General features: G+C 37.2%; 1 protein-coding gene across 1 annotated transcript; it reads left to right on the forward strand.

Annotated features, from left to right (window-relative positions):
* The first annotated feature begins 663 nt into the window (after nt 1-663).
* LOC109102203 (nanos homolog 1-like) lies at nt 664-2,434 on the forward strand. Its single transcript, XM_042769899.1, has one exon. It carries the CDS (start codon nt 790-792, stop codon nt 1,612-1,614), a length of 825 nt encoding a protein of 274 aa, XP_042625833.1. The 5' UTR covers nt 664-789; the 3' UTR covers nt 1,615-2,434.
* The last annotated feature ends 24,637 nt before the right edge of the window (nt 2,435-27,071 follow it).

Consider the following 27,071-nt stretch of genomic DNA (forward strand, 5'->3'; position numbering starts at 1 on the left):
CTCACACCGAAGAAAGAAGCTACTGTGACTGTGAGATGACACTGAGGCGAGAGAGGAAATCCGATGTAATAATGTATCATCTGTGAATGGACTGCAATGGTGATTTCCCCTTCATATTTTGCCAGTGGAGCATTTGACATATTTAAACTAGAGCTGAATCTGCTCACATAATACAGCCATGCTTTAAAACACTTTTACCTTTAAGAATAAAGTAGCTTTATTGGCATGTTAAAAAAGGGTGGCATAACAAGTATGCAGAAAGCCATTTTGTTGTCATGTGACATGAAAACCATAAAACAAAGAAGACCCCTTTATGCCCCCACCATGTGTGTCAGTATTATTAAGTTATTTATGCATTTAAAGTATTTTAATATTTCTTTAAAAAAAATTGCAGTCATTGATTTTGGAGTCATTGTTGAAGGTGCATGAAACCTACATGAATACAAATATAGATTACTTCTCTAAATATAAAGTACTGGTAAGATCTTAAAATTCGTAAACAAACGTGTTTTTGAGTTATAAAAATCATCTTGGGCAGGATTTTGTGTCATTGAACCTTAAAAATGGTAAATAAATGAAAATTATGTTATATAAATAAAGCGTAATATCTCACAAACAAGCACTTCTTGGTCTATTTTGCCATCACAGAGCAGTGCCTGGTGTCATTCCACTGCAGTGAACAGTCGCTGGTCGTGCAGGAAGAAAACACGCCGTGGATCTGCTGCTCAGAAACTTGATTTGAAAAACAGCCCCGCCCTCCTCCTGCCTCTCCTGGAGCCTTATAACCAGATGAATGTTCTTCAGACGCACATATCCAAGAAAAGCACTGGACTTGAGCACAGTTACGACCCCGGAGAGCAGACAGAAAGCAACCTGAAGGAATATACGCTGTTCGCATTAGTTTGTTTTCCTCCGAGAGAAGCATCTTGGTTGAGCGAAGAAGACATGGATTTTTTGAATCACAACTACTTGAGCGCGCGTACCTCCTACGATTACACCTTCAATTTTTGGAATGACTATCTCGGTCTTTCCACGTTGGTCACCAAGAACAACAAGCACAGCGTCCCCCAGAGTCCAAACTCCATCACGGAGTCCCTGAAAGCTACTCTGGGCTTGGACGACAGCCCTCCGTGTCCGTGCGGTCACCTGGACTCCTGCTGCTGCCCCCCGCCCGCCCCCATCTCCATCCTGGACCTGAAAGAGCGTTTCTCCATCCTGAGCCCCTTCCAGGACCAAAACCAGAGCACGGGGGGGCTGCTGTCCTCCTCCCATGAGCGGGAGATGGGCATCGGAGGGAGCTTCGCAGGATTCGATCTGTTCGGAGTGGAGAGGAAGATGAGGAAACCGGCCGCGCGCAATAAGCAGGAGCCCAAGATCTGCGTCTTCTGTCGGAATAACGGCGCGCCGGAGGAGGTGTACGGCTCGCATGTCCTGAAAACCCCGGATGGGAGGGTGGTGTGCCCGATTCTGCGGGCGTACACATGCCCCCTATGCAGTGCCAACGGGGACAACGCGCATACAATAAAATACTGCCCTCTCTCCAAAGACCAGCCTGCCCAGAGAGTGCTGAAGGGAGGCAGAGCTGTGGGTGGTAAGCGAGTGAAAATCTTCTAAAAAGACTCTTATAGACTTACATGTATTGCACTGAACATTTTCTTTCAGATGACTGTTCTGATTGACTGGCTTTCAGAGTCTTAACTACTAGGCAAACAAATAAGATGATATCAATGTTTTGTTAAACGGAGAGAGAAAAAAAGAAAAAAAATCTCTTATATTTTTATAGATACTTTATTTCCATAGTTTATTGCATACTTTATTCATAAAAAGCTATTTTTTTTTTCCTTTTCACGCATAGGTTTTAGATGTTTATTCACGATGCATAGTCACATTTTGCGTGGCATAAGATGTTATTTTTCTTTAAAATGGGAAACGTGAATGTTGGCACCAGAGGAGTTGCTCTTCTTTCAACTCAAGTATTTTCTTTACTGTAAGCTAAGCTTGCACCTCGGTTTTGTCTTTAAACCAAAGTTTATTTTGCCATTAAGTGATTTTAAAGAATTTTCCACATGTCTCCATTTATGAACTTAAGTCCCGTTCCGCTCTCTTCTGAAAGTCCACTCCGCAATTTCCTGACATTTGCGATCACGGACGCGCAGAGCAACACAATAGAGGCTCTGTTGCGCATTAATGTTGTCAGGATAACTTCAAAATCGGCCAAATTATTTCCAACCCCTCTGACAGAGCTGGCCATTTAACATCGCAGGGTCCATGTTACAGAAGTTACAGTACTAATATTCAGTGAATTAACAGCAGCTCCAGCATATTAGTGTGTAACATGAACGCTGTAATGTAAAGTGTGACCGCAGGCTATTCTTCTGAATGAGGTGCCCTTTCAATGTTTACACCCCTAGTAAGGGGAACACACACTGGAGAAGAAAAACAAAAACAAAAACAAAAAAAAAACACATATATATATATATATATATTATATATATATATATATATATATATATATATATATATATATATATATATATATATATATATATATATATATGGGCACCTCTCTTCAGCTCCATAAAATGTTCACCTTTTTCCAAAACATCCTGGGTGAGCGAAGGGGAAAGGGAAAGGTTAATGACAAACAAAGAGTCCATTGTGGAATATATGAATGTTCTTAATAAAAAGCTTTTTGTAAAAACAATGTATTTGCCCCTTTTTGCATTATGTACAAGACCCCCCCCCCCTCCCCCTTCCCCATATTGTGAATGTACAATTTGACACTTGCAGGAATGCTTATTTCTGACAGTTATGTTTACCAAAGTTATTCAATTTTAATGAAGTAAGGAGCATAGATTTGCTGTATTGTAAATAATAATAATAAAAAAGAATTAAGTGATGTCTATTCAGTATTTTACCATTTAAAAGTGACTTCAGAGGGAACTACCTCACCAATATTTTGTACTTACATGTGAAATGTCAACAGCAGTTTATTAATATAGTGTACCATTTATAACAAGGGTTTATAATAGTATTTTTGATCTTTGTATAACAATTGTATTTTTTTTTTCAATGCATTCTACAGACGAAAGTGAAATCCCAATAAACTCAAAGCATTGTTTGCTAATAGGTGACAGCTGTAATAATAATGATGATAATTTCATGCATTTTAAATTTTTTGTTCAATGTGGCATTCTTGGTTCGTGAGAGAGACTGAGAATCAAATGTTGAAGACATCAGCCAATTTGTAACTTTTAGCTGAGGTTTGTAATTAAATTAAAAGTGGTAAAAAATAAACACTGTTGAATTTTCTTATTTATATTTTGTCACAATTTCCCTGTATGCTGCTGTGCAGAAATTAAAGAGATGAATTCACTAGGTTAATAAACAGCTTATGAAATGGTTCAACTGGTGCTTTCATGTTGTCATCCCTGCGGATTGTGTCATTGTCACAATCAGGGTCTTTATGAATCCCACCACATTCCCATCACCACTCAAGGCCTCTCTTCACCTACACAGGCCTTTCCTCCCTAAATGTAACAAAAATGGAAAGCAAAGAGAAGGAGAACAAAGGAGAAGCTTCTCTGATTATTTTAAAAACCCATGAAATACAAACTGGCGTTTTGAATCATCTAATGCTAATGTATGCCTAAAGGCTGGTATATAATATAATACTTTTAAAATATAAACAGATTTAAAACCACTTGCAACTTTGTAAATGGTTGCCAGAAAGCTTGGCATCATAACACTAAATGACTGAGGACCACAGACTACCAGACTTTCAAGTCGTTCCGAACACAACAAACTCACACAGAAACATGTGCCTCATTGCTGGCGCATGACAAATGAACATTATGTGGTCTAAAATCAGCTCAAAATATCAAACGTTTGATATCCTCTCACCAGTCTGTGCCCATAGACCTAGCATCAGATTCTCCAGACTATAATCTGGGGTAAAAGTTGTGTAGTGTATTCTAGCTTTAACTAAATTAACAATTTACAGCTTTTCTCTTTCACTAAAACAGACCAAAAATATTGATGACTAATCTGGCACTACACAGATTTTTGACCAATCAGATGCTCTCCTGAATATCAGTGTCCCTCCCACTAATAAGACCTGCAACTGCAACTGATTGACAATATAGACTAGCAATTCATGATTTTTTAAAGAAATATGGTACTAAAATATACCATTTAGATAATATGCACCCCCTAGGAGTAAATAAGGAACAAAGGAACCACCCCATCTTTTTTTTTTTTTTTTTTTTTTTTTTGAGAGTGTGGATTTTTTAGAACACTGATAACAGTGAGGTCTCTAATTTTATAATCACAAAAGCACCTGACTCACGTCACCCATGAGAGTGATGTCATCACACAACCTCTGATCCTCTCAGAAAGGGCCTCTCTATCCTGTAAACAGGCCTGTCCTTATCTTTCCTTCCATCCCTCCCCCTTTTCCCCCTTTCTCATCTCATTCAGACACACACACACACACACACACACACACACACACAGCTGAGACACTTCATTAAAAATGGATAAATACAAAGTGCAATAGGGATTTATATTACAGCAGACAGTTGCAGAGAAGCCCGGTGGGTATGGTATCTCTCTCTCTCTCTCTCTCTCTCTCTCTCTCTCTCTCTCTCTCTCTCTCTCTCACACACACACACACACACACACACACACACACACACACACACACACACATGAATGTCTGGATAACAGCTTTTATTCCCCTGTTACTGCAGCCCATTTTCAATGCAGCAGGAGGATTTTCATAATTAAGTTAGTTCCACCATTTATACTGAGTGTCTCATAGGATTTTAGACAGAACAATGGAGATGGAAAGATGGTTTTTATTACAACAGAGCCTTGAATTTGTTCCCCTTTGATTTCTCTTCTAGACATTTATTTCTCTTTTAGACATTTATGGATTAATTGAAGGTTTTGCACTTATGTAATGTTTTTTAATCAACTCCGTGTGTTTTTCGAGACTTGAGACCACATAGCGATCATCTTAAGTCAAAGTGGCATTTGAACAACATTTAAATTATTAGACTCTATTAAACGTTCTTGATCTGGAGAAGTGTTTAAGTGGAATAAATGAATGTAGAACTCTAATTTCACCAGAAGATTAAGATATTTTAATTAAATCAGAATTTAATCAACCTATTGACATCAGTTGGTTAACAGTGATTGCAAAAAATGGCTAAAGTTACATATATTCTGGGAAAAGCTCCTGAAGCATTTGTTATCTAATACAAAGACATTCATGCATTTTTAATTGCGGCTACCTAAAAAGTCTCCAGTATTTCAGAATGCAAAGTAGTCTAACAGATGGGACGGTATCTATCACAGCAGTGTGAAGATAGGACCCTCAACCCATAGTACAGTAAAAGGGAAGTGACCCCATTCACAAGGAACAACTTTGAAAAAGTGAGGTGTATTTCATACAAAACCAGCTTTGACAGGACCTCCCAACCTGGTGGAAGTGCAAGCGGTTGTACATGGTAATCAGGGGTGCAACCTCCATGCTAACCAGGTCTGTCTGCATGTTATCCGGCCCTGCTTGAGCATCCTGGGCTCTCTTAAACTTGGCTGCGGGCCAGCCAGATGCACTCTGCTCTAATACTGCACTGCTCTCTCCCATCAAACAAAAACTTCCAGGGCTTTTGAACAGAATGGAAACATATGCCGAGATCACATGATCGCTTTTGAGGCCTACATCGGCTGCATATACAGTATGTGGCCGAATGCTTTGGTTCAGGTTTGAGATCCCACTCCAAGAATTTGTTGGGTGGGTGAGCTTGGTTTTAAAGCTCAGTTCGAACCAGTTTCTAGGGCATAGGGGTTAACTATACTTCCTCTGCTTTTCTCTGAGATTAAAGCACAAAGCTGTCATAACCTATTTCAGCAGCCACTGAGCTGACATGTTTTTCTATACGGTATAACACAAATAACAGGAATTCTTCTTCAGGAGGAAAGGTCTCTGCAGTCTTTAAGTCAGAATGCTTTGACTTGAACTCTTAAGTAACTAAAATGAGTTTTCCTCTCTGTGGCCACCAAATGATTTCCCATGAGTCTTCATTTCACTCTGCGGTTGCAAATACACAACAAATGAGGCGACCTGTGATCCACGGAGCCAAAGCCTCTACACGCTTCTACAACTTTCAAAATCATTCTGTGTTGTGTTGTAGTTTTTCCAAAAAGTTGTCAAGACACAGCAATAACAATGTGATTACTTCTAGTTAAGGTTAAGGTTATGTACCTAACTAGTCAAGCAGATTTAGCATGTACCTGTGATTTACATTCATTGTGTTGTGTGTTGCATGGGTCCCCTCTAATTCAGAGGGCTGACTGCTGGCTGATGGGGTGAAGGCATAGAAGAAAAATAAGTAAAATTAAGACATGAGAGTAATTGATTTTTTTTTTTTTTTAATCGAAAGAAGTCTCTTATGCTCACTAAGGCTTCATTTATTTAATCATCAAATGTATTATGGCAAAGCTACATTTTCAGCAGCCATTTATCCAGTCTTCAGTGACATAATTCTTCTTCTTATTGATATTATCAGTGTTGGAAACAGTTGTGCTGATTAACATTTTTGCAGTAACCATGATACTTTTTTCAGGATGATGAACAAAAACTTGAAAAGAACAGCATGTATTTGAAACAGAAATCTTTTGCAACATTATAAATGCATTTGCTGTGATTTCAATGTGTCCCTCCTGAATAAAAGTGTTCATTTCAAATTAGTTACTTATTTATCTACAGTAACTAATTTAATATTTCAGCAAGACTGTTGTACTGCACTAGTCCTGTAGGGGGCGCAGTTATTAGAATCAGCACACTGCAAGTAAAAATCCTTCAGAAGCAGCTTTTGGAATTGTAGGGAAAAGGTCAAATATATAATATACAATGATTTATAATATATAACTTTAGTTTTAGGCAGTCAATAAAGAGGAATCAAGGATGGGATGGATTTGGAGATCAGAAGCTCATGCCTGTGTGTGTGTGTGTGTGTGTGTGTGTGTGTGTGTGTGTGTGTGTGTGTGTGTGTGTGTGTGTGTGTGTGTGTGTGTGTGTGTGTGTGTGTGTGTGTGTGTGTGTACCATAGTAAACTCTTTCCTTCATGTAGCTCTGCTTTTGATTCCAATCAGCTGTGGCCTGCAATGAGATCAGAGGAATCAGTGGTAAATACATATTTCTGCTTTGATGTTTGGCTACAAAGAGGTCCGACTCGGACACGTTGTTCCAGAGCAATCAGATGCTTTCCAGGTTCATTATCAAACAGAAAGCCTAAATATCACACTACCGCCCATCAGACGCACTAATGACGCTTGGCAGAGCAAGAACAACTGTGTATCTGGTTTCTATTTGTGTCCCTTTTTCCGATTTATCATCCAGCAGGCAAAAATCATCAATCTTATTACTAGAAAAATAACTTTTTCTCAAAAAGTCACACGATTCAAGTACATGACAAGTTATGTACAAACAGACAAGTTATGTGCCTGTAATATGGTTAGGAGTTTGCTCAAATCACTAACCCTTAGTACTGTATGTACAATAGTTAAAGTGCTTAGAAACTATACAGTGTCACTATTAATTTATAACATAACTAATTACGGTCTGATGTCTTTTTCTAGTCTTATGTAACTTGTGCTAATGAAGAGCTCAACTCAATGTTTTGATTCTATCTCATTGTGCAGATGCTTAAAGCAATAATTGAGTTTAGTACAAGTTAAACTCAGTCAATTTAATTCAGTTTAAAAAAATCTTCACAGTTACAGAGTTAAAGTGAGACACTTACAGTGGAAGTCAATGGGGTCAATCCCATTCCAAAAAAAATAAATAAATAAATAAATAAACAAGCAAACCATTAAAATACTCACAGTTTCACTTAACTTTTTCTGTGTAAAATTATATCAAATTTTAATACACAGTTTTAACAGAGGAGTTGATGTAATTTAATGTAACAAAAAATATTTATTTATTTATTTATTTTTTATTTTTATTTTTTTATATTTTTGGTGGTAATCAAATTGTATAGAGCCTTGTAACCTGTATTTATTAACTTAATATAATTAAATCCATGATATTACTTTAAATATATTTTGAGGTTCTTTTGCTGGACTATATTGCTTTTGGTTACTGGGTTCTGGAATGTTCCCTCTGAGTGAACGTGAACTGCGATCCCATGTGGTTGTGGTTTGGGCTCTGGGTTGATCGCTGAGGATGGAGGAAATTACTGTAGTTTCCTGTAATATGGTGCCACCAGGTACACTGAACACACACACACACACACACGATAATAAATATAGTTTACGTGTACGTTAAATGAAGTCTTCAAGTAGAGCACACAAACCACACACACAAATTCAGCATAACTGTACAGAACAGCCTTGAAAACACACACAAACAGAAGCACACAGTGCGGAAACACACACTTCCCACGTAATTGTACCCTGTGCAGGCTGTAAGAGAACAACACTTGCACTGATATAAATGCAAAAAAAGTCTTTCTTCTTGTGCCTTCAGTGAAACTGACACACACACTTTGTTTTTTTTATTTATTTATTTATTTATTATTATTATTATTTTTTTGTAAAGGTATGTGGTAATTGGTTTTATTTTGTACTATACTGTTCTTTGTGAGTCTGGGTAAAATAATTTGCATGAATACATTTGCATTAATGTTCTCAGCGGACACTTTCTTACCAAAGCCGCTTACAATAAAATGCACAAAGCATGTTAACTACCTAGTTCCACAACAGAAATCGGAGAATACTGAAAGCATAATAAGACAGGCCTTAAATGGCAATGAGATGTCTATTACAACCTCAAATTCCTAACGTCAAACTGATGACCATCCAGTTTTTCACTAAATAAATATGCAGCCAGTATGATATATGCAATCACATATATAAATTTACAAGTAGATTCATACTGTTTTACACCTTATCAGTCTTGCAGTTGACTTGGGTTTTTAGAGAAGCCTGCACATGGATTCAAAAATGGAGCTCTCCTGCCCTCTAGTGTTACTTATTGGGTATGAAAAAATACAGCGAAGACCACACTGAAAATCTAGGATTTAATTCATAAACATGGAAGTTAACAAAGTTTTGAGATTTAAAAAATCCAAAATAAATGAAAGCGATGAGGCAAAAAAAAAAAAAAAAAAAAGGTCTAGGTCTCCAAACAAATTTATGACATTGATACTATGAAAAGACAGTCAGATGTTCTTGCTTTCATTGGAGATATGATAATACAAATTATGCTAGGCAACATAGATCATCAGGTTTTGCACACGCACTTGCAGAGTCCCATGCCAGCTGCAGCCTTGCTAAAGCAATAAAAAAAAAAAAAAACTAATACATTCTGAAAATTTTCCAATTTAAACTCAGTTAATTAAATTCCAAATTACTGTATTACAATAACATATATATATATATATATATATATATATATATATATATATATATATATATATATATATATATATATATATATAGGCCTAATTATATTCAGAAAATGTATTTATAGGCCTCACTATTCACTGTACTCAGTACTTCAATAATAGCTTGACTGTACATCAACTCATCTAACAGCAGATGTTACTGTTGCGCAAATCATAGAAAAGACTCCCATATTCAAGACTGAAACACTTTTTCTCATTCGAAATAACATGTCATTCGTAATAGTTCTTCGATCAGGGACATTTTTAAATTGCCAAATCAGGATTCATTTGAAGGAATTCAATTCCATCGAACTCCTGCAACTAAAACATCTTGGAAAGCATTATGCACCTGTCGAGAGCCGCAGGTAAAGCCAGTACTGTCTCATCTAGGCTATTCATTTTAGGGGTGTGGTCTAATTAAGGTAAAAAAAAAAAAGATAATTCTATAATGCTTACCTCCTGCATTACAACATCTACAAGGACATTATTATGCGGATGGTTTACTGTATTTACAGCGGCGTTTCGCGATCAAAGCACCAAATAACTTTCTGTTCCTCTCGCGATAACACACTTCTGACGACAGACACCTCACAATTGCCGCGAATAAGATATTATGTGAAAAAGTGACAGATAACGTACATGTTGAGGTAGTCTGCCTACAGACGAAACAAGAAATCGAGTCAAACATTAAAATAGAGATTAAAGGCGCAGCTGGTTAAAGTTATGAAACCCGTGTACCGTCATTAAAACCAACCAAAATGCAGAAAACGCTATGACAACAATCTACTGTAATTTAAGGCCCATCCACCACACTAACAGAAGGTAAAGACATAACCACTTAATTATTTCTGAAATGAGTGTATTATGTTATAATAGTACATGATACCGCATGATTCTGTTATTCCTTCGTGGCGTGTGGAAGTTATATTTTTGCATAACAACCTTACCCAAGGTTAGGCTATGTTGTAACTGGCCTTTAGCTAGAAAATCTGTTTCTGGTTCAGCGGTCTTTAAAAGGAAGATGGTAAAACAATTTCAGCTCAGACCAACCGTACACATTCCTGTGTTTGTTTATATATATACTGTATAGCCTCTTCATTCAGAAGCTCAAGAATTTGTCTTTGCAATTTTGACCAACTGACAGTAGCCTACTCTTATTGTTGATTTAGTGTGTATTTGCAAACTCCATAGTGACACAACAGCTAGATATTGGAATTAACTCTCATGAGAATGTTGTTTAATGTGTAACTAACTTACTTTATTTATGTATTTGCTCGTTGTTTACAGTTAGTTGAAGTATTTGGCATAAATGGACATCAAAATGTTAAATATTATGCTTACTTAATTTAGTTCATTAAAATGTTAATTCAGCACCATTGTTGAACATTTTGTCATAATTTAATTTTAGTGTGAGCCGTCCATTTAAATGTGTAAATTAGATGCTTAATCGATTTGTGTTTGTGTTAGCATGAACTGAATTTCGGTAGATTTCAATTTCCCAGCATTCTTTCCTTAAGACTGGGATTTCTTTCATGTTGGAGTTTTGTGGGTTACCATTGTGCAAGATTAGAGCTGGTGAGGTCTATGAGATAGATAGATAGATAGATAGATAGATAGATAGATAGATAGATAGATAGATAGATACCATTAGTTACTTTTTATGTCAATTTATTTGAAAACTACAAATTGTTAAAATGCCAGTGTAGTGATGGTGTCTTTGCTCTTCTGCTGTACATTGTGATGTTTAATAGTTATTATTTTATCACATACATGTGTCCTGTAGCTACAGTAGCTAATAGTTGTAAAGCGATTTGTTTGAGTTCATGTGTCTGATTTTTTAGAGTTTTATTCAATTTACTTACATTTCTTCTATGTAATATTTAAGTAGATGTTCACTATTATTTTATTATTATTATTATTATTATTATTTTTATTATTATTTAAATATTAGATGGCAATGATAAAAGGCTCTCAGTTCCTCATTATGTGAGTTAATTTGTTGGGATTTTATAATGTTTAATTAGTGGAATTTTGAACATTTGAAGATGTTTAGCATCCACAAAGGAGTGCCAGCATGTTTTAAAACACCTGACCTAATGCCATTCATTCAGGTTTGAAGAGTTTGCAAAGATGTATTGTTATGTGCAAATATTCACTTGTTTACGGATTTGTTCTGTATTGTGGAGAAATGACCAAATATTGGATATTTCAGGGATCTTGTTGATGCGATTGTGCTGTGGGAATATTTCAGTTGCCCTAGAAGAAATATGTAATTTTAATTACATGTCTTTATTTATTAGTGTAATCTTTATGAAGTGCATTTTGTGATAAAACTAAGCCAAAAAAATAGTTTAAATTTAGTTTATATATATTTAAAAAAAAAATAAATCACTAACAAAACCCAACAGAATAAAAGAATCTCTTAGAATTCTCTTTGAATTCTCTCGTCACATTTTCATAGAGGAATCCCATAAGAGCAATCACGTTTTTGTAGTCAGACCCCTATGAATGTAAACGCAATATGGTCACAGCCTGGCACAGGGTGGGGTGGGTTTGTTTTCACATGCTTAATTCAGTTTGTCACCTTCATTCAGGGGGTTTTGAGTGCCCTAATTTGTGTTAATGAGGGGTAATAAAGTCATAGTCCCTTATATTAGTGCTAGGGGGGCAGGAGAGAGCGAGAAAGGCTGGCTGACTGTTCTCCTTTCTCTTTTTCTCCTCACCTATCCATCGCTCCTTCCTTCCGTCAAAGCCAGAAAGCCTTGATCCGCTGTTCCGTCTTCCCATGCGGCTCGCCTCCATTGTTCCTCTAATTAGATCTCTTTTGTTGGGTTAGTGCCGACGCCATCTGCTCTGCTGTCACGAGCACCGTGGGTCTGGGGCAGGGGCATTGTGATGGTGCAGCCCATCTCCCCGCTCCCCACAATGGGCTACAAAAGAGCTGGCGTGTCCCCGGCGCACTTCGCATAAGGGCCCTTTCACACTTGATGGAATTAGGAAGAGATTGATGTCCCTGTGCTCAGGGAAGACCATAAGAGATTTGTAGAGCTGCAAGCAGGACAAGCAATGCACGTTGTACGTTTATACTAAAGGACTATGCTGAGATCTCAGCTGGTTTGAAGAAAGAGTATGTGTGAAGGGTTAAGAAAAGTTTTTGTAAGCCGTAAGCTAGTCATGTTAAAGAAAACAACAGTTACATATAGTAGTATGTGTCAGCTGTTGCACTGGATAAACTCACGTCAGGAAACTTTTTGAGCTGCCTAAACATTGTTGTTAGAGCTGTCAAGGCTTGCCTGTGTAAACGTGGGGCCTGAAATCTCATTTGAACATGTGGAACGTGCAGATGAATCTGTCAAGTCAAATATGCTCCAACTTTTGGAAATTAGTATCGACTAGTCCAGACTGTAAACAGGGGCAAAAATATTGATAAATGTTGTATAATATATTCCAGCTTTTAATATGCCATTAAAATAAACGTATCTTTACTCAAAAGTTATCAGTCTGGTTTTGAAGGTCTGAGAATGTCCTGAGGGTGTTGTTCTGAGGTCTGTAGGTGGCAGTGTGGTCTCATCCACATCTGTTATCAGCTTGCTGCTCATGCAACAGGAATTGACCACAGGTACTGAAGGACAGTTCTGTTCAATCCAAACATCTGTCTATCTGATGCATGAGAGGTATGCCTGTGAATGCAGGAGAGAGAGAAAGAGAAAACCAGAGAAACCGCTGTGAACCTGCAGGGTACAGCTGATACAGCAGTGTCAGGTTTGATGTTTGCTAATGCATAAGAGCATAGCTTCTCTGTATTTCCAGTCTGAAATATATAAAATCTTATTGAGAATATGTTATCAAAAAATGCTTCATGATCAGCACTGATAGAATAGCACTTAATAGAATGTTCTCCATTTAAAATCTAACCAACAGCAATGATGTCACGTCACTATATTTGCGTACTAAATTCTCATTGGTCTTGCTGAAATGACTTTTCTTTCTTGCATCTATTTAACCATTTATAGCCACCTTTACATTGTAAAACAGTGTCATGTGTTGATTCTCACGTAGCCGAAAGAAGACTAATGCTCTAAAGGCATGACAGCGTAAAATCTACTCAGATACATTGTTTTACTTAAATCTCAAATCTAAGCTTGCCTAAAATTTTACAGCATTCTTGTTGCCACTAGTATTTCCTTCAGGAAATGCAAACATAGTTTATTTTGTCATGTCAAAAGTCATTAGACCTTTAAGAGACCAGTTGCTTGACAAAATTCACAATAACAGAATGATGTGATGTAAAAAACAAAACAAAACAAAAGAAGGCTGTGATCTGTCTCTCTGTTTCAATTCCTCTCACATTCTCTGTTGTCAGTCAGTGTAAGTTATTTTACTCACATTCTTATTCCTCTCTGCGCAGGCGTATAACACACTCCACTAACCCATTTTCCCTCCTCCATATTTCTCACCCCCAAAAAATCCACAGAATGCTTCTCCGGTCCTGTCTAACAACAAACACACGTGAAATGTGTTACTTTAGCTGCAAACATTTAGCCTGGCATTAGTGATGGTGCTCCTGGCTCATGTTGAAGTTCTTATAGTCGGAGAGTCAAACCCGATTAGCCTCGGACGCTGGTCAGCCTGTTTGCATGTTCACATTTTACTATCACAGAACCCATTCTAGAATTTCATTGCCTAAATACATACATACATACATACATACATAGACAAATAAATAAATAAACTAACTCTCAACAAAATGTTAGATTTCTAAAATGTATTTATTCTTCATTTTTTCAATTCTTCATTTGTTTTCACGATTTTATTGTTAGTCAAAACACTAAATATTTCTGAGTTTCAAAAGACTTCTAGATTGACCCAATTAATAAGTTTTATATTTTTGAAAGGTGTACTCTGAAATAGAGTTTCAACATCCATTGCTTTAAAGACTGGAAGCTGCATTCACACACACCTACATAAACACACTTACATACATAACCAATATAAATAGAAACAAAAGGCAGAAACACTTAACTCTATCCATTCTGTACGGAAAGGAGGGTAAAGCTCTCATTCTTGCAAACACTTTTACAGATTTCACCCATGGTTGACCATCACTTTCTTTTTCTCTTTCTCTCTAACCCCTCCTCCTCCTTTCAGGCCTTGGCGGTCTGCTACTCGCAGGGTTAAAATAAACGCTAGCAGTGAACCATATTGCGTTCCCTCCTCTAATCTCTCCTTATTCACAGGCGCGTAATTGGTAGTCAATTTGCACTCCCCCTTCACCCATTGTGCTGTATTTCCCTCTGACAGAGTGCGGAAGATAAATGACCGAACCGTGCCAAAGGGACCGCAGCTCGCCGAACATAGGCACCCTAAATTCATTACAGCAATTTCCTCTTGTCCTACTCTCCAAAAGAGAATGAGAGGGAGAATAAAGGAATGACGATGAAGAGAAACAGTCAGATGGTCTTTGTAAATAAGAGAAAAAAAAGAAAGAAAGAACAGACGCGAGAAGGAGCATGTGGACTTGAGCGCATTCAAAAATAGAAAAGCTTGTTTAACCAGTTTGTTGGATTTTCCCCCTGAATGGATGTAAACTAACCTACTGAAAAAAAAAAAAAAAAACTTTGTATAAATCATAATAAGTTTTGCAAATTATGATTTTTTTTTTGATGATTTCTGTAAAATTATATTTCATAAGTAAAAAACTAAAAGGAAAAAAATGGTAAAGACAACATGAAATCACAATTGATAATTTATACATGGACTTATTGTGCATGCTTCATCAGTGAAGTTTTTTTTTAAGAACAAAAAATGATTCTGTAAGTTTTTAATCAAAATGTAATAATTTTCTCTGCCTCTGGAGGAAAAAAAAAATAACATATATATATATATATATATATATATAATAATATTAATTTATGATCAAGTCAAATCCCGCTTAAAAATATTTCCTGTTGAATATGTTGATTAATTTGGAAATGCATCAAATCAAAAAATGTGTTGTACATGTGTCTTTTGCATCAACTGTGAAATGATTATAGAGGATATTAGGTTAGAATAGCCTCGTAGTTTCTGTTAGTCCTCTGACTCTGTGTCCTTACTGGTTTTGGTTCTGACCCGCTTAGCAGTGGGATCTGCTTCCAGTGACCTGCCCTTGTTTCTGAGGCTGCTCTCTGAGTCAAATGATTTATGTTTTACTCTCACTGGTTCCTTTGCCTTGGATCTCAGCGCTTCCTGTCTTCCTCTGACTTGGAGATTCATCTCTTGTTCTCTGCAGTGTTTGTTCTACCATTCATACCAATGTTCTATCATTCTCTCTGTCATTTTATAAATTATAACTATTATTTGATCAATTAAACCTAATGTTCTATTTACTTTTAATCATTTAGCAGATGCTTTTATCCAAATCGTTTGTCTTTGATCATCATGTTGTTCATTGAGTTTTTTTCTATTGTTTTTCTATTGTCTATTGTATACCTATAGATCATTTGATCATTTTATCTGTTGGTCTTTAATTGTTCTGTTGTTTGTTTTGTTATTTGCTCTGTCTATAGCTTGCTCATTCTGTCATTCTATCATTTGTTCTATCGTTCATTCAATCTGTTGTACTGTAAGAATTAGAATTGTTAGTTTTATTGTCATAGAATTTTGTAACCTGTCATTATTTAGCATTCTTTTTGTAGCTTTATTTATTATTCTATCGTATAATTTATTTGCTATATCTTAGTTTAATTGTTTGTTCTATGTATTGGTTGTTTATTCAGTATGTTCTAATCAGTTAGTTTTATTTCTCTGTCTTAGAATTTTATCTGTTGATTTTGTACAACTCTGTCTATAGCTCTGTTTATTTTGTTCTCCACCACTATGCTTTGCATGCCATGAGTCCAGTAACATATTTTATTAAATTGCGCTGGTTTAAGTTTTCTTTTGAAATTTTATTATTCAAAAAACACTTTCAAAGAAATTTTTAACATCATCAACCCTGAATCGATTTCTCTTGGATTTTTATTTAAAGCAATCTTTTTAAATTGCTGTTTTCTATTTTTTCAATTTGTTAGGCACCATTAAAATTGCCAAGGAAACTGTCACGGCATTAAAACACCAGCCAACCAATCTCTTTATTATGCATTTGCTCTGTTGTTCTGTCTATAGATATACTATTCAGTCTAGTATATATTTCATTATTTCTTTTTTAATCTATAAATCTACTGTACTCTCCAAAATGGAAACACACTTCTTCAAGTTTTGAAGAATATTATCAGCTTCTTGGCCTAAATGCATTAAAGTTTTCGATTATTGGATTAAATGCGGCACAGTTTCTTTTTATGAATATTATTAGATCCAAACACCTTTAAAGCTGTACTGATTGATTGAAAGTAAAAGTTAATGTAAAACAAACCAGTTAGAACAGAGTATAGAGATGTTTTATTAATAGCTCTAGTATTTTTTTCTCTTCTGAATTATTATTTTTTTGTTCAATAAAATAAGTTTTCATAGTTTGTGTGTCCCTAGGCAATTTAGAGTCATCACAAATAAAAATAAATAAATAAATCAATCAAAATAATAATAAAAAGATTTATGCTGCTACATTTCCAAACGTGTGTCTAAACTTTTGGAGTTCACTCTGTCCATTGTATCTGTTGTTCATTTTCTCTGTTGTTGTATCTGTCCATCTTTCATTCTGTCATTAGTTTTCCTATAGTTGAGTACATTCTGAAACCATCAAAGCTCTATGTATTCTTGTAAATCATGGATTTACAATACATTTTTGTATTCTTTTAATCATAAAACCCCAAAGGCCAAAAGAGTTTGAGATTATGTTTTATGTGCGTGTTGTGTATGCATGTGTATGCATTTTTCCCCTCCGTCTTCACAGACTACTGTTCATAACTCTTGTTTCAGCCTTCAAAGCCTTTGGCAGATTAACAGAGCCACAGAAGAGTGTGATTGAGCCGCTGTTGTAATTTATGTATCTTCCCTGGCTCTACGATTCCGCTTCACACCTGTTGAGCTCCCACAATCAGCTCTGTCTCCCTGCCAGGGCCGCTGCAGGTCAAAAGGCCTCTGTATAAAAGGCAATGGCCGCTGATGCTCTTTTTACCTTATCCGAAGAGGGATATAGGTGTGGGATGAATGACGTTCTTGAAAGAAACGATAAAACTTGCAGAACAGTGCGAGAGATTTTCATTGGTCTTGCTAATGCAGACAAGCTGACATGCACCTTCAAGCTACTTAGCAACACGGCTGCAGATGCCACGATTCGGAAGACACCGCAAATGTTTTGCATTAAAGCCTCATGATGAGAGCGAGACAACAGAAATATGATGGGGGTGTAGGGATGGCCGCTTCAAGCGTTAATAAAGATGTCATGTGAAAACATCAAGAGACACAAAGTCTCATTTTCAGCCAAGGTGCTGCCCTCCAGATGTGTGCGAGTCGAAGAGTCGATTGGGCCGTAACCGGGCCTGTCTGCCATGCCACTTCCAGCTAACAGGCACAACCTTAGCGCACGTTTGAAGTGAGGGCCAAGAAGTGCCTGGGCCCTTAAACAACCAGCAATTTATTACAACACCGTCCTGCTGAGAGCAAAAGGTCAGAGGTCGCCTGGTGAACCCCATAAAATCCCACTCTCCTGTCTTTTTTCTTTTCTCTCTTTCCCCATCCAGTCTTCCCTTCAAACCAGTCTCTGCTGTGCATTTAGCACCTGGTTAGCACCTTGGTTCCTTTATGAGGTTTGTCAGGTTGCTCTTAAGTGTTTCATGGTTGCGGTTCAGGGGGCAAATAAGGGTTGGATGCGGTGCCAAGGGTAAAGCATGTCATCCAGTACACACCAATCTGAAATGTCAAGTGGCGTCTTATTGTATCAAATCCATATCCAATGTGAATAAAACCATAATTCCACATTTCAGCTACCCAAGATGCTTGTTGGAAGACCTTGTGTGAAATTTTACTTTTGGAATATGACCAGGTACACATTATCCCCTCTATGTGAAAGGACCTCTCGTTCTTTAAAGCATTAATTTGCACTGTTCGGTGATTACAATGTGGCAAGTTTACAGAAATGTGAGATTGTAAAAATTTTTCAGGGGCTGAGGTGTTTGTCCTGAATCTTCTGACACAGCTGGCTCTGGCTTTGGCATGTGGTAATGTGAGAGATTCTGGTAAGAGGCCAGCAAATTATTTCAGCACAGCAAGGATGGTAAAATTTGGCCCACACAGACTCCAAAATGAAGATCGCTGGGGGTTCCCTTCCGACTAGCACTAATGCTACTGGCTTCGCTTGCGACTGGGGTGAAACGGTTCCCAAAATTCTCAGATTTTTCGTGAAAACGTTCATGTGCTGTACAGGTTTATTCAGCATTGTAATGGGAGAGGGGAGGGCAAAGAAATCAAAGAACGTGTCCGCCAGCGAGATTTACTACATGGCTGAAAAAAACATTGTTTTCGCTTGTCTTATAACCAGAAGCTGAGAGAGAGAGAGGGAAACGCTTGAGCAGAAAGAAAGAGAAAGTGATAGAGTTCAAAGACTGAGGGTTCTTGTTATCTGGCTGAAGTGGAGCAATACAATTCCAACTTCTTATTTCTCAAGATTTCCTGGTTTGCTGCGCAACCGTAGTTGGACCTGTGAGTTTTGAGAGTCCAGCTGCATGTCCTTTATCAAATCCAGTTCCTTGTTATTTTTGCTAAGTTGAAATTGTTTTCTCCAAGTCAAAATCAAGAGGTGAATGATTGACTGGTTAGCATGACCTTTAAGCCTTTGTTGTATTGTCACTACACCATCTGCTTCTTAACAGCATTTTTTTTTTTTTTTTTTTTTTTTCATTTTTTGCATAGAGGATAAATATTTGTTTATTATTGTTTTATCATTAAAGTGTGGACTTCATTGTTATTTTGGAGGAATTTATTGTTGTGGCATTTATTGCGCAGGTGAAGCTATTAACATAAATAGAATGTGCTTAAAAGTAATAAGTGATTCCAACAGAAGATGAATTATAGAAGTATAAGGGATTCAGATCAAAGAGAGAGTCATTATTAGAACTCAAACTATTCAAATGCCACAAAGAGTCTGTCCAAGGTCTATATTTGTCTAGAGAAGTTCGCTCTTCCTCTCAGGAAATGCCTGTGAAATTCACCTGTTGCCTGTTACAAACTGGCTTTATAACAAATCCAGACACAGTCTGTGTGAGATTGTGTTTGGAGGCCATTGTTTGTAAGTACTAAATACAGAATATGCATTAGTGTAAGACAGCGTTGACATTGTTAAGCGAAATGTAATAGGTTCTCCTAGGCAGTTGTGTTTTTGGCAGACTGCTCCTTAGTTACTCGATATTAAACAACCAGTTGGACTGGACTGACTGTTGACTAAAGCTGATACAGACTATAATATACATCACAACCTGTCAACACATACACAAACACAGCATTGCGGTACACCTGCTGCACCCACGTCACAGAAATGCTTGTAATATTGGCGAGTGGAAGGGTGTGTAATGAGAGTGGGGTGGATGTCAACCTCTAGTGTTTCTGAATGGTAATAACCATCATTTTCTCAGAAGGAGAGTGAATCTAGCCATGACCTCTGACCCTTAGAGAGTGATTACACTCATGTGTTACTGGTTTTCACAGGAGGAATTTTTTTTTTTTTTTTTTATAACTATGGGTGATTTCAAATATAAAAACACATAGTTCTGGCTCTAAAATTAAAGCTGTTGACCTGTGACACCAGTGATCAGTTTTGTTCATTTCTTAATTTAATTTAATTAAATTTTAATTTAATAAAAAATACTTGTGTTGTTATTAATAAATTATTAGTATTTTTAGGATATATTTCATTAACTATATTTTATTGTTAAGACAATTGTATGTAAATATATATATATATTTTTTTTTAAGAAGCTTATGTAGATCTCATATTCCAGTTCTGTGGGTGTGTGTGTGTGTGTGTGTGTGTGTGTGTGTGTGTGTGTGTGTGTGTGTGTGTGTGTGTGTGTGTGTGTGTGTGTGTGTGTGTGTGTGATATGATTGAATGCATATCGATGAATGAATGCAAGGATGTATAACTAATATTTTTTTTAAAAGTTTCTTTTATCATACTGTAGTTCTATGGCCACTATTTACTGTATAAGTACATTCAATTTGAGCCAAACAACACTTAACCCTAGTACTATCCTCATAACAAACAGATTCTTGTGGCCTACGCTTTCAAAATAGTATTCAGTTTTACTCTACAATCATGCAGCCGATATTTTTAGAGTTGGTGTGGCTTTACAGAGAGTTTCTGTAGCAGGCAGCGGGAACCTCCGTCATACCGCATCAGAACTCTAACCCAGACAACGCTGTCAGCGTCTTACTCTGTGTCTCCTCCGTTGGGTCACCATGAATCATGGAAATTGATTACGCTGTCACATCCCAAATCCCACTGCCCAGAGCTTGACCGCACTTGTGTGTGACTATCCACGGTCAAGCCTGCTTAGGAGCTGCGCAGCCAGCGACCGTGGCGAGGGGCCAGCCCTTGAGGACCAACCTCCAGGGTCAGCAGGCCCGAGAGCGTGGAGAATGGAAGAAGATCGTTCACGTTGACTGCAGGGAATGAAGACGTGCTGCTTCGCATACCAGAGCCAAATGCTTCTCTTGTTTCCTCTCTCTCTCTGTCTCTACTTGGCCTCTCCGTATCCTTGTCGCTCTGTGACATCCATCTTAATCAGGTGCTGACGACATCATCTTTGAAAAGAGATTCCGAGACTCCATGGAGACCACCAGAACATCTTTTTTTATGTTTTCTTTTTTTTCTAAGCAACATTCTTGCGGTCAGTTGATGACCTCATATTTCAGTTATTCTGAAATATCTGCAAAAGATAGAAAGAAAACATGAGGAAGTGAGGTAATGTTTGTCCTACATTATTTCTGAGTGTTTGCTTTCTGTCCATGTTACAATAAATTTTATGATTGCTGGTTATTAGTAAATTAAAAACAATAATACAGACGCCCACATTTAGCCATCTTGTCTGCTAGCTTGGCACTCTTCCCCTGCTCCCTCGCTAATGTCTTCTGCAGATTGTTGTTCTTTTTTATTGTAAATATAAATCTCCTGTAACAAGCTTAAAACACCCGTAAATCTTGTGTCGGTTTCACATCACTGGAGATTTTTAGGGTCAGCATTTTCAAGGAGAGCCCTTCCTTCAACCCAAGCGGGCCGCTTCAAAGACGACGGTGTTCGTGGCGCTAGAACAAATGCAACTTCGTTTTTTCCTTAAAGACACCAGTGATAATCAATTGAACTTTATATAAGATTCTACACTGTGCAAAGCATCTGCTTTTAATAATAAGATTGAGTTTCCACAGTGTTTCAGTGTTAACCCAATAAAGAGCTGCGAGAGCGTAAAGGGTCTTGTTAAAAGCACCTGGCCCTCTCTGTCTTCCGTGTCCAACGCTAGCGACAAACTGTGAAAGAACCAGATGCAACCGACTCACACACATGAGGAGAAACGAGATCTGTGGCTTACGTTGAAAAATGGTTAACAGAAATGGAAGAATAGCTCAGACTAATTAGTCTCAAAAATGAGTGCAGCACATCTGTCAAAGCATTCCAAGTCAAATGTCTTGGCAAACATCAGGTCATGAAGAAAATGTGTTTTTCGTGTTCATTACAGAATTTACCCAAGATTCCAGAGCTGACAAAATCTTATCTCTAGGTTTTTTTGTTTTTTTTCTGTGTGAAATGATAAATTCATATTACGCATGTCAAGAACTTCTGGGAGTTCTGGTGTTGTTGGCTGCTGCGGAAACATGTTTGCCACCCCCCCTTCATAATTTCTCTTTCCTGAAATAAAACCAGTATTCTCAGTTGTAGCAATGGTCCTATAGATGTCAGGTCGCCGAGCGCAGACACGTACTTTATTCTAGACTGTGGTGGTCAGTCGCCATAAGACTGCCATTAAAACGTCTATGGTGATTAAAGGGACACTTCAGTCCAGGCTTTTTTGTCGTTAAGTCGTCTTACTTGGGTTACCGCAGCACAAAGAAAGTAAGATAATGTCCACAAAGAAAGCTCGCCATGTGTCTGTAATTTGACCCGTGAACTTTTCAGGTTATGATATCAAGTGTTGTCTAAAGAACGCTATGGTCCTTTTCTATAACTACATGAAAGTACTTGTATTTGTATTTATTTATGTTGTATTTAAAGAGACAGTCCATACCCCAATATAAATTGTCATCTTTTATATTTTTACTTTTTTTTGTACTTTTTGGGGGGGGGGTTATTTTTTATTTATTTATTTTTAATTTCCGTTTTATGTATTGTCCGTACAGTATATTAATTCTGTCTTCTTGTATTATTATAAAATAGGCTATCTTAAATCTTTTTTACTTTGTTATATACTTATTGCTTGTTATGCTTTTCACTGTAAATCATTTTAAGCTGCATTTCTTGTAAGAAAGGTGCTATACAAAGCTTGCTATTATTATATTTAATTTACTCATCCTCATGTTGTTTCAAACCCAATGACTTTCTTCTTCCTTCCTTATTCTTTCTTCAAACAACATTAGACTGTATTGATTTACTTAACTTGATACCTTTTGAAAACACTTGAGACATTTTTCAAGAAATCTTTTATTTATTTATTTATTTATTTATTTATTATAAACAGAAGAAAGAAAGCCATATATATTTGGAATGAGGGTAAGCAAATGATGACAGTTTTTCATTTTTGGCTGAACAATCCCTTTAAGATCATACATGAAAGCATAATGCCTAAAATAAGTTTTATTACAGGAAATGAACCTGTGTTGAATTAGCTTGACCTCAATGTGAGGTCATTTCATATTCTTCATAAAATCTCAGGCTTTCAAAATGTTATTCATACCTCAGCATGCAAGTGTTTCTGTAGTACGATTTTACAGCATTATAAATGTTGGCCCAGTCTCAAATTTTTCAGCCGTCAATATTTTCCTACCACACACACTCGCACACACATGCACAGTCCTATTGACACTTTTCTTGTTCTCATGAACGTAGAGAGTAATGTTATGTAAAAAAAACTAAAAAAAAAAAAAAAAAAGGGAAGCAAGAAAGATTGAGTGAAAAAAATCAACACCTGTATACATTTGTCAGTCAGAGTTTTCAGGGCGGATCCATCTGACAGTTTGGACCGGAGTGTGTTCTTGATAAAGGCAGCGGTGCCTGATGGGAACCATATGCCAGACCTCTGAATCAATGAAACGTAAAGTTTAATGGAGAACCTCCAGGATGACCCTGGCCATATCCAGGTGAAGTTCTCTGTATAATGATCTATAGGGAGGGTCCGGGAGTGTGTCTCTTTTTCTAAGTGATCCATCTCAACCATTGCCATTAGCGATAGGAACTTAAAGTGGATCATTGGGAAGGAAAATAGGTGCTGTCCTTTGTTTGATGTGTGGAAGTGTCACTTAAAAATGTTGGTCTGTTATCTGTGAAGTCATTTTGTAATGTCGATTCAGAGGTCATGTCATGTTCAAGTGTTGTTCAAAACTATTTTAAAGGAGGTGGTTTTGGACATTTATCGGTGAAATGGATCTGGAGTTGTTCATGAAAGAGTGTTTTACTGTCTGAGAGAGGATTCGTTGCTCTCTTCCTCCCATCTACTGGCTCAGTTAGCCTTTTTGGAGAAATGTGAAGAAACTGAGTCCCGGATACACAGTCGTTGTAGAAATCCTACAAGTACTGATATGTGAACTTTTACACTAAAGATGAAAGTTGCTTCACAAACACTCCAAGGAGCAATCAGAACAATTGAGAGCAATGATCCTGCTCTCGGAGACGGCCAACTTTCAGCCTATTTGTGATGCGACTGATCCGAAGCCAAAAGTGAAATGTGTAATTGTGCAGCTCTGGATGTATGGAGGAACAACTGGCAGTGATTAGCATGCATTTGAGAGGATCTCCTCATAGGATGACCAGCCGGTCAGCGAGAGCGTTGTACTCGCCGTGCCCGGAGCTGGAGACGTCCCTCTTTCAGCACCTGATCTGTTTCGCTGCAGGGGTGCCTTGTTGGGAATGCAGGATATGGATGCTGTTTTCTAGGCCTCTGCAGGCTCGAGAAACACTAAACAGAATCAGGACCAGGGTTCAACAAGTTCTTTGATCTCCTCGTCTTTCTGCACCAAGAGGGATGCTGGTGTTTGGTTATTATAAAGGGAAATTTGACACCTTTCATGGAGTCGTTGTTGTCCACCCACATGATGCAAGTGAACAAATGGTCTTGTGGTTTGAAGGACTGTAGGATACAGACATGCCAATGTATTTAGTTTTCAAAAGCAGTGTTTTCCTATGATATATTAGTTGTTTTTGTCTAGAGATGCATCCATACAGTGGTATCAGTGGTGATAATGACATTTTTAAATGGTCAAGGTATCAGCGTGGGATTCGATTTTCGTGATGCATGTTACTGAAAAGGCACCATTTTTTTTCCTTCCAATAAAAGGTTTGCATGTCTCTGTTTAAATTTGACAAGTTATTGAGCTGAAAATAATGCTAATGCTTTTTTTTCATTATGATATTTAATATACTTTTTTTTAATCAAAGTACTCTTGTGCATTGAAACACAGTCATTGAATAATTTGTTTTGAGTAAATGGAACATCGAAGACAATCGTCTGCCTTCTAAATTGAAACAGAAATTAAGCCCTAATTAAGAAGTTCTTCATTAACTTGTCTGAGCCATCAAGATGGCATTAAAATTAGTTTTTCTTTTGTGTTCTTCATCCTTAGAGCCAGTGTGGCTCCAGGTCTGTCTTGCCTGAGACCCACTAAATATCAGTCTTAAGTGCTCTACAAATCCTGTTTCAGCATCTCAAGGCTGCTGACAGCCAAGCCAAATGTACATTTCTTTGAAAGAGGAGGGAATAAAAAGAGCTGTGGTTTTCAGGCTTTTGACCAAGAGCATCTGCTGCTGATCTGCTTTCATTTTCCTCATTAAACTTGCTGCTCGTGCACAGAAATGGCTGCCGCTGTGCATTAGCTATTCCTGCCCGAGAGGCAGTGCCCACAAATCAGTCCGTGAGAGGATTCCGAGCCAGAGCTGGTTATCACCTCCATTAAACTTTCAGCAGCCATTTAAGAGCTTTTGGAAAAACTGTAGATCAAAAAAATGACACATGCTGGTGATGATCGTCGTGCCCTCCGGCTTTGGAGTGACTGTTTTTCACACGCTTTGATTTTCCACGCAGACTAGCGAATTGTGGATGAAGCGCATAGCCATTGTGTATGAAGACCATTCAGGGAAAAAGAAGCAGATACTTAATAACGCTCTTCCTTCACGTACAGGGCCTTCTAAGCACCCAGCTGAGCTAAAGTCTTTAAGATTCTGCCTGAGTCTCACACATCTTAATACATCTGTCAGGTCTTGTCAGGCTGTCTATGACAAGGTGGATCTTCCAGGCAGTAAAGTGCAATAATGTTCTGTAATTTCCCACATCCTCCTCTAATCTTAGCTAATGAAATTGTCATCCGACACCGTGTTTGAAGAGGACTCTGGAAAGCGGCGCTCTGTAATTGACTGGATTCAGCAGTCATCCCCAGTCTCGCATCTATCATATAATCTAGTTATTGCACTCAAAGAAAAAGACAATGTTTCGCTGTTTCATTGCTTTTTTTCTATGAAAGCGTCTCAATAAATAAATTAGCCAAGCCAATATTGCAGCATTTATCTGCTCTGTCTGGCGGATTTATGTGCATTACAGAATAATGTTTTGACTGCCGATAAGAGCAATGCGGAATTCTGCTGAAAGCTACAATGTTGTGCTTTCTGTGATACGAAAACCAAACTTTCTTAATATCATATACTGAGATAATAGTATTTTCCAAATCTTAAATAAATGATCCTGAACAGAAACCTGTCTTGCATCAAGCTGTAATGTGATTTATTAATATTAAAGCAGTGTTCGTTCAAGAGTCAGTATTTCACTTTTTAAGTTATAAGATAAAATAATGTTAATGCATGTAATTATTTAAACTTTTTTAATGCAGTTGGGTATTTTTTAACACATTAACTTAATTTGACATTCATATTGTTTTATTTGTCCTATATTATTTCTAAAAACACACTGGAGCTGCAACTAAAGTATTTAATCCGACTTTATTAAAGCAAAGTCAGATTTGAGCTCCATGTTTGTGTGTGAAACAATTGCTAGAACTGTTCACAATTACAAAAAATTCTAGTAACACATTGATTTAAATGTAAAACTTTTAAAGACCAAAATAGTATTTTCTTGTAAAACGTTCTCTGATAATCAATGTTTTATTTACAAAAAAACAAAACAAATAGAATGTGTTAATTTTATGTACTGTACTTGAGGCTTGTTTTGAGTGACTGCGGGTTAAAAGGTCAGTCAATGTAAGATTATTACTCAACCTTTTGGGAGAGTTGTTGAGGATCAGTCTTTATTGAGAAAGTATGTTCTCGCCAGACATACTCTAAGATAGACAGCGATTTATGCTATAAAGAGAGAGAAAGCACAGGCGTGCAGCCGCTCTACACATGTGCTCTCCGCCGTCTGCTCATAGCTGTTGTTAAGGCATTTTTAACTGATTTTTGGGGATATCGTAAAGCAAAAGAAAAATTTGTACTCCTGTCAGGACTAGCTC

The sequence above is a fragment of the Cyprinus carpio genome, chromosome A14 (genome assembly GCF_018340385.1).
Source record: "Cyprinus carpio isolate SPL01 chromosome A14, ASM1834038v1, whole genome shotgun sequence".
Classification (NCBI taxonomy): domain Eukaryota; kingdom Metazoa; phylum Chordata; class Actinopteri; order Cypriniformes; family Cyprinidae; genus Cyprinus; species Cyprinus carpio.